The sequence below is a fragment of the Podarcis vaucheri genome, assembly GCF_965113315.1.
Source record: "Podarcis vaucheri genome assembly, chromosome: 2".
Classification (NCBI taxonomy): Eukaryota; Metazoa; Chordata; class Lepidosauria; order Squamata; family Lacertidae; genus Podarcis; species Podarcis vaucheri.
In genome coordinates, this window is record NC_138760.1 from 122,337,599 (window position 1) to 122,350,338 (window position 12,740).

The 12,740-nt window shown below is 39.7% G+C and overlaps 1 protein-coding gene across 3 annotated transcripts in view; it reads right to left on the reverse strand.

The window, feature by feature from the left end:
* LOC309525145 (uncharacterized protein) overlaps nucleotides 1-12,740 on the reverse strand; it is an 82,616-nt gene that overhangs the window by 9,394 nt on the left and 60,482 nt on the right. Inside the window, exon 1 of one of the 3 annotated variants that reach the window (XM_082210593.1) lies at nucleotides 1,326-4,752. The exons of the other annotated variants lie outside the window; for them this stretch is intronic. Coding sequence (XP_082066719.1) covers nucleotides 1,326-1,691 — 366 coding nt within the window. The 5' untranslated portion in view covers nucleotides 1,692-4,752. Of the gene's footprint in view, nucleotides 1-1,325; nucleotides 4,753-12,740 lie in introns of those variants that run through there. 3 annotated transcript variants of the gene reach the window in all.

The window sequence follows — 12,740 nt, forward strand, 5'->3', positions numbered from 1 at the left end:
TTCTCCAGGCTAAACATGCCCAGCTCCCTTAGCCGTTTCTCATAAGGCATCGTTTCCAGGCCTTTGACCATTTTGGTTGCCCTCCTCTGGACACGTTCCAGTTTGTCAGTGTCCTTCTTGAACTGTGGCGCCCAGAACTGGACACAGTACTCCAGGTGAGGTCTGACCAGAGCAGAATACAGTGGCACTATTACTTCCCTTGATCTAGATGCTATACGCCTATTGATGCAGCCCAGAATTGCATTGGCTTTTTTAGCTGCCGCGTCACACTGTTGGCTCATGTCAAGTTTGTGGTCAACCAAGACTCCTAGATCCTTTTCACATGTACTGCTCTCAAGCCAGGTGTCCCCCATCTTGTATTTGTGCCTCTCATTTTTTTTGCCCAAGTGCAATACTTTACATATCTCCCTGTTAAAATTCATCTTGTTTGTTTTTGCCCAGTTCTCTAATTTGTCAAGGTCGTTTTGAAGTGTGATCCTGTCCTCTGGGGTGTTAGCCACCCCTCCCAGTTTGGTGTCATCTGCAAATTTGATCAGGATGCCCTTGAGTCCATCATCCAAGTCGTTGATAAAGATGTTGAATAAGACCGGGCCCAAGACAGAACCCTGTGGCACCCCTCTAGTCACTCTTCTCCAGGATGAAGAGGAACCATGCGGAGTCCTTTTCTTTTGCCCTCTCTCACTAAAGGTTGGGTGGGGGTCCTTCCTGGAGTGATGCATTCTGGCTATGGGGGCCAGGAGACTGTGGTGGCGGCTAGAGTTTTTAGTTTTAAACTTGGGTCAACTTAGGCTTTAGCATAACTTTGCTGCAGCAATGCATTAAAAACTGTTCCTATTTTTAACCCAGCTTCTCAGGCTGTGATTCAGTCATCTGAACCTGGCCATTATCTTAATAAATCTTGGAACAATCTTGCAAGGTAGGCCAGTGTTATTCTATTTGAACTGCACATGGCAGTGCTGAGGCTGCAAGACGTGCCAAGATTTCTACCCCAGTGGGGAGCAAAAAGAGCATTTTGGAAATGGAGGAAATTTAGAGGAGGAAAAAGGGGGTTGGTGGAAGGACCCCTCTTCTGACGTAGCTTCTGCTTTGATGAAATTCTGAGTCCCCTGTGGTTGCTTTATTAAAGTAACAACATCAGGAGATATGATCGCAAACCTCCCATGTGTAAGAAAGTTTGGTCTAGCAAGGCTTTTTAAAGTGGATTAGAGAGGAAGTGCAGGGAGGAGGAATATTCACCACCAAAGCTAAGCAGAACCTCCATGTTGAGAGGCAGTGGACCTGTGACCTCCAGGTGCTGGAAACCCAGGTGAGAGGAGGGCACTTACCTTTCCCAGGAGCCCCTTAGTGTCTGGGAGCAGGGTCTGGTCTGTCCCCCCTGCTCTCCCACTGGGCCACCGACTGGCATCCGCAGCTCCCCTGAAGGAGAGGACACCATCCCCGGAGTGGGGAGGACTGGGAGCCTGTGGGGTTTCCCACCCTGAACGAGGGGGCTGCATCGTCTTCAGGAAATCCTGCTTCTGGGCCTCCCAGTGCTGCTGCGGCTGCCCCTCCTCTGGCTCCTGCTTAATCTGACATAAATCTGCCCGAGGCAGAAGATCCCTGATGGTCCCAACTTGGCCGGCAGGAGGTTTCTTTCCTTTCCACTCCAGTCTCTCCCTTTGAATGGGTCTCCTGAGTCCCGGCTCTTCCATTTTTACGCCACCCTGCTGGAAAAGAAGTAAACACAAAGTAAAATAAAACCCAAGAATAAAAACAAAAGCACATTTTAACCATTAGCCAGTTTTTGAAATATATTATTACTCTTTCTATTTCTGATGTTCAGGCTGTGAATGACAATCATTATGTCACCCAAATGACTCCACCCAGGGACGAGGGGAAGTTATTCAAAGACTGGGGGAAACATCAAGGTTTATGGAAGTACAAATAATATTTGGGGGTGGGGGCACCAAGGCAGTGGAAGGAAATCCAAAAACAACCCAGTGAGAGGACTGAGCATGTTCAGTGGACAGGGAATGCTGATCCTGGCTGCAACTTCTAGCATGTTGGAAACGAAACAACAGATCTTTGTATATGATTAAGGCTGCGACAGACCCACCTAACATTGAAAGTACATGGCTTCACCCAAGAAATCCTGCGAGCTGCAGTTTGTTAAGGGTGTTGAGAACTTTAGCAATAAACTACAGGTCCTGTGGTTCTCAGGGGGAAGCCACATGCTTTAAATGTATGGTATCCGAACAGTCTAAGAAACAAACAAACAGACAAAAGGAACATTGGCCAACAAAATCAAACAACCCACTCCAAAATATTTTATATTTGATGGTCACAAACTCTCTTGACTGAAGACATTCTAACTTACAGTCCATTGGCTGCATATGGCTTGCCAAGCCTCAGGGTGTGTCCTGCTAGTCCCTGCCGTTTCTATCTCCTGATCTGATCATAGGATGAAGATCTCTGTCTGTCCTGGAGAGAAAGATGCCTAAGGGGCCCTTAGAGAGATCTTTTCAACTCCAATTTCAGCACAAACCAGCACAGTGCTGAAATGGGGCAAAAGGAAAATAAATGATCCCTCTGGCTGCTCTTTAAAGAGGATTTCTAAAGAACAATCTGATGGGTCTTTTTTCCACAGATCTCCTTGCTAATTCAGCAGAGTCTTCTGGTGCTCTTATTTCTCCTCCAGCCCAGCACTGGGGTTGGAAGGTCTAAACATGCTGATTGTGTTTGCAAGACTTGTATGTATGCTAGATGGCATGTCTGGTGAGTGTGTGCAGCACCTCTGGTGAGTGTGTGCATGTGACTTTATGGTCTGCATCTCTTTTCTGTGTGCGCATGCATGTGCATACATTGGCCTCAAAGCTCACTGGAATGTGGCCTCCAGAATCAATGCAGCTTTAAGCCCGTAAATGTTCCTCCTGTTCTATCGGAAAGAATAATCAAATCTAAGACTATCAGGAGGAGAGAACTCCTGGATCTACAGAGTTAATGTTCTCAACATCCTATGGACACAAACTGCAATGAGATTTCTCTCTAATTACTAATTAGATTTTTTTCCTTAAAAATATGAAGCAGATAACAGATTTGGGTGGCATGTGTATCTATGGCAAGAGAAGAAAAAAGGTTATAAATCGTTTGAAAACCATATCTTCCGGAAATCGTTAATTGAAGTATGGGACAGATATAAAAATCTATTAGAAATGGGGGTTCCACATTGGTTATCCCCATTAGAGGTTATGAGAGTCAAGAAAATTAATATGAGGAGTAATTGGATTACTTACGGAGATTTAGTGGTAAAAGAAGGAGAGAAATGGAGATTGAAGCCATACGAGCAAGTAAAAGAACATGTATTTGATTGGCTGCACTACTACCAGATAAATGATATGTTTAAAAAGGATGTGAAAGAAAAAGGGTATAAAGAAAAAGATTCGAAATTTCAAACGGAAATTGTTAACAATGATTGTAAGATAATCTCAAAAATGTATAAAATATTATTGGAATGGCACACGATGGATGAGGAAGTTAAATCTGTAATGATTCACTGGGCCAGAGATTTAGGGTATAGTATTGATATGGAAGACTGGCAAAAAATATGGAATGAAAATCTGAAGTTTACAGCATATACTATGTTAAAAGAAAAGGATATGAAAATGGTATACAGATGGTATATAACACCAGTTAAATTGGCAAAAATGTATAAAACCTGTAACAAATGTTGGAAATGTAAAGAGAAAGAGGGTACTTTTATTCATATGTGGTGGGAGTGTAAGAAAGTGAAGGGGTTCTGGGAAATGATATATAATGAGTTAAAGAAAATGCTGAAAACTAGCTTTGTAAAGAAACCAGAAACCTTCCTACTGGGAATAACTAGAAATGAAATAAATAAGAGGGACTGTAAACTCTTTCAGTATGCAATAACAGCAGCGAGAACATTGATGGCCCAAAAATGGAAACAAGAAGAATTACCGATTTTGGAAGAATGGAGAAAAAAACTAACAGATTACGCAGAACTAGATAAATTAATTGGAAAAATCAGACTTCAAAGAGACCACAAGTTCCTAGAGGACTGCGGAAAATTCAGAGAATATTTGAAGAGTGTATGTGAGGAACAAACAACGCTAGTGTGTTTAAAAGAAGCTTTGTGAAAAAAACAAGGAATATTGCAAGAATGTAAACGAGGATAGAAAGATTTTACTTGAAGGCAATACTATAATTAAGGAATGTGAAGGTAGAAATTTAATTACGGATGATTGTCAGAGGAGCTGAGGGAGGTTCAAAAAGTCAAAATATGTGATTTGGAAAATTGTATGATTGGAGATATTGTGAAAATTTTAATAAAATTTATTATTAAAAAATTTAGAAATATGAAGCAGTATAGAAATGAAATGAGTAATAATCTGAACATGAATAGCTAATTTCAATTTCGCCTTCCTCAGTCTTTAACAATACTGTCTTCAACGTTTTTATTATCATTAATTCATTTCCATATGCCACACATCTTAAGAATCCTCCTTTCTTCTGCATTCTCCAAACTGTCACCCATTTCAACCCTCAGCCTTCATCTGAAAACTCTGCAGCCTTACTGAGGAAGGTGGAAATAAAACAATTAATGAAACAGGTTTAAGCCTGTCTCACTGATTTACACGCAGACACAAGAGGTCACTAGCTTTGACAGCTTCGGAAAAGATCAGGTGCCTTCTCCGGGAAATAGATCTATTAGCTGTTTTATTAGCCGTGACAGATCAACAGAGCCTCCATGTGTAGGCATGTTTACCCACAGTGCCGGACTTCCGGGTTGGCGCCATCGCCGAATGGCGGATTCTCTCCGAGTTCCGGAGGGAATCTGCTCAGCGGGGGTAAGGTCCTGCCGCACCGGCGATGCGGGGACCCTCAAAAACCACGGGCGCAGAAGCCCGTGAACCTGGTGACTCGGCGGGCACCGTTTGCGCCCCCCCGACCCGCGAAGGAGCCTTTTTAAAGGCTGCGGAGCGGGGGATGGGGAGCGGCGCGGTGCTGTAAGTCTTCTCCTTCCCCTGCCGAGCGAAGCCGCATGCCATTCGTCGGAGAGCACTGACTTCTTCTTCTTTGAGCTTTTTGCTCTCCTAGTTTTAAGGCTCGCTGGTTTCTCTAAGTCTGGGGAAAGTGCTAAGGATGATGGTTTAATTTCCATAAATGAGAATGTTTTAAGATGGAGTTTCCTTTGACAGTAGCCCTCATGTGTGTTAGTCACATGAGGGAGGCATTCCATTCTGTTGAGACTGTTATTCCAGTAACTGTTGTTTTTAACTGCTTTTCTGTTCTTTTCTCTCTCTGTGCATGAGGGAGAATTGCTGCTGAGAGAGATGTCTCAGGATACTATTGTGTGTCAGTGTGATCTGTCTGAAGTGAAACAGTGGAAGATCACTAAATGCTGATCAAAATTACTGCTCAAAAGTTCAAAAACAGAATTACTGCTGAGGTGAAAGTAAAAACCTTTTGTAAGAAACTGGAAGACAATTCAAGTGAGAACATGCCCGTGTTTGAATAAGCATGAGATTGTAAATATATTTTTCTCAGTTATATGTTTATGAAAGTAAGGTTCTTTTGAATACCAAGAGTCTGGACATTGTAGTCTGTAAAAAGGAACTATCACCTAGAACAGCTATTTTGCTTCTTAGCTCTAAGCTACTCTGCTACTTTGGATATCATCAAAATTCACACAGAGACAGACTATAATGTTGCATACAGTATAAGGTTGGGGAGTTGAGAAGTGGGGTTAGAGGGGGGAGGGGGAAGTAAACTTTCATCATTTTACAGAGTGCATATCCAAAGTTTTTGTGTCGGTGGCACATGCATAGGTTCTCCTATTCATTCATTTTCATTGGCAGTGAGAAAGATCGGGGCCCCAGGGCATAGTTGGTTGCCTTCAGTTGACTGCAGTGAAGGGAGAACCATTTGGAGAAACAGATTGTTGCAATTCTTGGAAAGGGATGGAAAAGAGCACGGCTACATCGCGGTTTGGTCTTTCAAGTACTTGTTGTTAAATACAGTGGTACCTCTGGTTACGTACTTAATTTGTTCCAGAGGTCCGTTCTTAACCTGAAACTGTTTTCACCACTTTGGCTAATGGGGCCACCCACTGCTACTGTGCCACCACCACACGATTTCTGTTCTCATCCTGAAGCAAAGTTCTTAACCCGAGGTACTATTTCTGGGTTAGCAGAGTCTGTAACCTGAAGCATATGTAACCTGAAGCGTATGTACCACTGTACTCTGTGAGTTGAGTGAGGCTGAGAGACTTCAGAAAAGTGTGACTAGCCCAAGGTCACCCAGCAGCTGCATGTGGAGGAGCGGAGACACAAACCTGGTTCACCAGATTACAAGACTACCACTCTTAACCACTACACCACACTGGCTGGAAAAAGGGGAAGTTCTTTTCTTTGCATTAAGTTGTGAAAAATAAAGCAATAAATTTTAAAAACAACCCTTCTTTCAATGCTTTCTTTTTAAAGCAAAAAAAGATGTAGTGCCATAGTTTGAACAGTTTTGCCTTGTATGGGAAGGATATATCTGAGATACAAATGCACACACAACGCTCTCCCCTCCATCCAGGCGAGGAGGAGGCATTGTCAGGAGTTTAAAGGGACATCCCGGCTGGCTAAGGTGCGAAGCAGAGCCATGGAAGGGGGTGGGGTGGATTCTGAGGACCACAGACCACATGTGCAATTGGCTCCCAGTACGTTTCCGAGCACAATTCAATGTGTTGGCGCTGACCTTTAGAAAGGCCTCGGTCCAGTATACCTGAAGGAGCATCTCCACCCCCATTGTTCTGCCCAAACACTGAGGTCCACGCTGAGGGCATTCTGGTGATTCCCTCCCTGTGAGAAGCCAAGTTACAGGGAACCAGGCAGAGGGCCTTCTCGGTAGTGGCACCTGCCCTGTGGAACGCCCTCCCACCACATGTCAAAGAGAAAAACAACTAACAGACTTTTAGAAGACATCTGAAGGCAGCCCTGTTTAGGATGCCTTTAATGTTTAACAGACTATTGTATTTTAATATTTTGTTGGAAGCTGCCCAGAGTGGCTGGGGAAACCCAGCCAGATGGGTGGGGTATAAATAATAAATTATTATGATAGATTATTAAGTGCAAATCAGGTAAGAGTAAAGAGAACTGTTTCAACCCAACTGTAGTGCATATGTAATACAGCCGTACCTTGAATGCCAAACGCCTTGCAACTCAAATGTTTCAGAAGCCGTATGTCCGACACAGCTTCTGATTGAGTGCAGGAAGCTCCTGCAGTCAATCGGAAGCCACGCCTTGGTTCTCATACGGTTCCAGGAATCGAACGGACTCCCAGAACGGATTAAATTCGAGAACCAAGGTACGACTGTACAGGGATCAGGATCAGTGTGTTTGCAACTTCAGCTGAAAGTATTTTTCACAACTTTTTTTAACAGTAAAAACTTTTAATTAGTTCTATTTGACAAGAACACTGACAGCCACCAACAATTATGTGGATTTGTTTGCTAAAAAGGACCGATGTAAACAAAGCTCGGAGCTAAACAGGTAACTTCACAAATGAACCTTATATTTTCCTGCTTGACTAGACCAGCTGCCATGTTTGGGTTGTTTTGTTTTGGTTTTTTGAAAGGAAAAAAAAAAGGCTCAAGCATCATTTTGACAGGCAGCAAACTTTCACCCTTAAGAACTATGGAATCTCTTTTTTTTTTTTTTTTTGCTTTTGCACTGATGATTTTTTTTTTGCAAGTAAATTTTTATTCAGAATTTGTGAAAGAAAAAAAAAAGGACAAACAGATACAAAAATAGACATTTTAACATAAATTATTCATCCTATTTTCATGCTATACAAAAAGTAAGCATACAATCATACAAAAAAAATAATATAAGCATTAGGCTCTACTTAGCCTTTGACTTCCATTCACCCTTTTGGTAAGTATCAAATAAATCCCGGATTGCGTAATTAGTTTATTAAAGTTTATACTTATTAGCTGATAAAGTTTTTCTAATACCGCCAGTTCCTCCTATATATCCGTTCCAATATATTTCCAAAATTTACTCCAATTTTTTTGAAATTTCTGGTCGTCTTGGTCTCGTATTCTGCCTGTTAGTCTATCTAGCTCGGCATAGTTAATCATTTTGACCTGCCAGTCACTTACGTTAGGTATATTTTCTGTTTTCCAGTTTTGTGCCAGCATAATTCTTGCGGCTGTGGTGGCATAGAGAAATATTTTTTTATCTTCATTTTTTATTTCCTTACCCATAATTCCCAGCAAAAAGGCCTCAGGTCTTTTGGGAAAAGTATATTTAAAAACTTTTTTAAGTTCATTATAAATTGCTTCCCAAAAAACCTTCACCTTGTTGCATTGCCACCACATATGGTAGAGGTCTCCCTCCACTTCACCACATTTCCAGCATGTCTTATTTTCTGATCTATAGATTTTAGCTAATTTTGCCGGCGTAAGATACCATCTATAGAGCATTTTCCAAACATTTTCTCTCAAACTCGTACAGGCCGTAAATTTAATATCTCTATTCCACAATTTCAACCACTTTTCAAACTCGATGTTATAGCCGAAGTCAATTGCCCATTTAATCATTGCCTCTTTGACTTCCTCGTCTTTTGTATGCCATTCCAGTAATATGTCATATAATTTAGACAATGTTTTGTTTTTACCTTCTATTATTTCTATATTGAATTTTGTTTTTTTTTAAAAGATTTTTATTGGTTTTACAAAGTTTTATAACAAACAAACACATAAAAAGACATACAAACACACATATTATTTCATAATATTTTTTTCATATACCTCTTTCCTCAGACTCCCCCATACCTCCCCTTTCTGCATCCACATGTCCATAGCTTTTTAGCAACTTATATATAATCCTTTCAGCCCTCTATCATCTTAATTTTCTCTTTATTCCAATCTTATATCACTGCAACCCTTTCTTTCTGAAATAACCTTAACATTTTAGCATTCATCAAGTTTGTAATAGTCCTTAAGATAGATTTTAAATTTCTTCCAATCTTCTTCTGCCGTCTCTTTCCCCTGGTCGCGGATTCTGCCAGTCATCTCTGCCAAAATCATATAGTCCATCACTTTCATCTGCCATTCTTCCAAGGTGGGTAGATCTTGTGTTTTCCAGTACTTTGCGATGAGTATTCTTGCTGCTGTTGTCGCATACATAAAAAAGGTTCTATCTTTCTTTGGCACCAGTTGGCCGACGATGCCCAAGAAAGCCTTAATCTTCGGGCATGTCCACCAAAGGTGGTAGAAAGTACCTTCAGTTTCTTTACATTTCCAACATTTATTGTCAGGCGTATGATAAATTTTTGCAAGCTTGACTGAGGTCATGTACCACCTATAGATCATTTTCATAATATTTTCTCTTAAGGCATTACATGCCGTAAATTTAATCCCGGTGTTCCACAACCTTTCCCAGTCAGCAAACATAATGTTATGACCGATATCCTGTGCCCACTTAATCATGGCTGACTTAACTGTTTCATCTTGTGTATTCCATTTCAACAGCAAGTTATACATTCTTGACAAATTCTTAGTATTGGGTTCTAGCAATTCAGTCTCTAATTTTGATTTTTCCACCTGGAAGCCTATTTTCCTGTCTTGTTTATAAACCTCCATTATTTGATAATAATGGAGCCAATCTTGTACTTTGGGTTTTAGTTTTTCATGGCTCTTTAATTTCAATTTCTCTCCATCCTTTTCCAAAATCTCACAATACTTTGGCCATCCGACCTCCATATTGACTTTCTTGTGTGCCTTAGCCTCTAAAGGTGACAACCATCTAGGGGTTTTGTTTTCCAACAAATCTTTATATCTCATCCAAACATTAAACAATGCTTTTCTAACAATATGATTTTTGAAGGTACTATGCACTTTAATTTTGTCATACCATAAATATGCATGCCAACCAAATGCGTTATTGAAACCTTCTAAATCCAAGATATCTGTATTCTCGAGGAGCATCCATTCTTTCAGCCAGCAGAACGCTGCTGCTTCATAGTACAACTTTAAGTCCGGCAGGGCAAATCCCCCTCTTTCTTTTACATCTGTAAGTATTTTAAATTTTATTCTGGGCTTTTTGCCCTGCCAGACAAATTTCGCAATATCTTTCTGCCACCTCTTGAAACAGTCCATCTTGTCAATAATCTGCAAAGTTTGAAACAAAAATAACATTCTAGGCAGTACATTCATCTTGATAACTGCAATTCGGCCTAACATTGACAATTTCAAATTTGACCATATTTCTAGATCTTTTTTGATTTCTGACCAGCATTTTTCATAGTTGTCCTTGTACAAATTCAAATTTTTAGATGTCAAATACACCCCTAGGTATTTCACCTTCTTAACCAGCATTAAACCTGTCTCTTCTTGAAACTTATTCTTCTCCATATCTGTTAAGTTTTTCCCTAAGACTTTGGTTTTTTGTTTATTCAATTTAAATCCAGCTACCTGTCCGAATTGTTGAATTATTTCTAGCACCCTTTTCGTACTAGTGTTTGGCTCTTGCAAAGTCAATACCAGATCATCTGCAAATGCTCTATATTGAATTTTGATTTCTTGTCCTCAAAGCCCATTTTTCTTTTATCTTGCTTTAACATATCATTCACCTGATGATATTGTAACCAACCGGTGAATTGATCCTTTATTTCCTCATAAGGTTTAAGTTTAAGCCCTTGTTCTGATTTTCTTACCAAATCTTCGTAAGTGGCTGTCTTCCCTTCCATGTTGGTTTTTTTTATTGTTAAGACCTCTACCGGTGAGATCCACCATGGTGTTTTTCTTTCAAGAAGGTTCTTATTTCTTTCCCAGACCTGATATATTGGTCCCCTGAAAATATGATTTAAGAAAGCCCTGTGGACTTTCACCTTCTCATACCAGAGATATGCGTGCCACCCGTACCAATTATTGAAACCTTCTAAATCCAATAGGTCTCTGTTCTCCAGTTTTATCCAATCTTTTAGCCAAAGTAGGCACGCTGCTTCATAATATAGGCTCAAATCTGGGAGAGCAAAACCTCCTCTTTCCTTTTTATCAGTTAATATTTTCATTTTAATCCTTGGTCTTTTCCTCTGCCAGATGAATTTCATCAGGGTTCTCTGCCATTCTTTACATTGTTTTAAACCTTTAATAACTGGAAGAGTTTGAAATAAAAACAACATCCTTGGCAAAACATTCATTTTAACCACTGCTATCCTCCCTAAAAAGGAAAATTTCATCCTCCCCCATATTTCCAGATCTTTCTTTATTTTTTTCCATGTAACTTCATAATTATCTTTATATAGGTTTATGTTTTTTGCCGTGATCCACACTCCCAAATATTTCACTTTTTTCACCACCATGATTTCCACTTTTTGTTCTAGATCTTTCGTTTCTTCCTTAGTTAGATTTTTAACCAGCATTTTAGTTTTATTCTTATTTACCTTAAAACCTGCCACCTCTCCAAATTCCTCAATTTTTTGTAATGCTTCTTTTACACTATCTTGTGGATCTTCCAAAGTCAGAACAATATCGTCGGCGAAGGCTTTAATTTTGAATTCCTTCTTTCCTACTCTAATTCCTTTCACTTCTGTTGCCTCCCTCAGTCTCTTATTAAGTACTTCCAAAATTATAATAAATAATAAGGGGGACAGGGGGCAACCTTGTCTGGTCCCTTTATAAATGTTAAAATATTCTGTTGTATTATTATTTATCACCAGCTTTGCTTTCTGTTCTTTGTATATTGCTTCTATGCCTCTTCTAAATTTTTCACCAATTCCCATCCTCTCCAAAACCTTCTTTAGGAAGTTCCAGGAAACATTGTCAAATGCCTTTTCGGCGTCTATGAAAACCAGTGCAGCTTTTCTGTCTATTTTCATGTCCAAATATTCAATAATGTCAATCAAATTCCTTACATTATCCCGTAATTGTCTCCCTGGGAGAAATCCTGTTTGGTCACCATGAATTTTATTAATCAAGACCTTCTTTAATCTTTCCGCCATTATATCTGCAAATAGCTTATAATCATTATTTAATAATGAGATTGGCCTATAGTTCTTTACTTCCATAGTGTCCACCTCTTTTTTAGGAATCAAGGTAACATAGGCTTCCTTCCAGGTATTAGGTATCTTTCCTTCTCTCAATATATTGTTCATAACCTCTCCCAGCACTGGTGATATTTGATTAGTTAATATTTTATAATATTTGGCCGGAAGACCGTCCGGTCCCGGCGCCTTCCCAGCTTTCATCTTTTTGATAGCCTTTTTTATCTCTTCCTGTGTTATTATCTCATCTAGTGCTGCTCTTTCATCTTCTACAATTTGTTCCAGATGGTGTTTTTGCAAAAATTGATCTATTTCTTGTTCTGTTTCCTCTCCTCTTTTATATAATTCCTTATAATATCTTTGGAATATTCTTTTTATTTCTTTTGGTTCTTCCATAATCATATCTCCTTCTTTTATTTTACTGATCATACTCAACTTCTTCCTTTCTCTCAACTGCCACGCTAGATATTTCCCTATCTTATTTGCGGACTCAAAGTTCTTTTGATTCATCCTCTTAATTTTCCACTCTATCTCTTGGTTAATTATTGTAGCAAATTTAGCTTGTAATATTTTTAAGTTCTGTTTTAAACTCTCTTCACTAGGGTTAACAGTTAATTTTCTTTCATTTTCCATAATCTGTGTTAAAATCTGCTCTTTCTTTTTTTCCTTTTCTTTTCTTAGTTGGCTATTTTTCTGAATCAAAA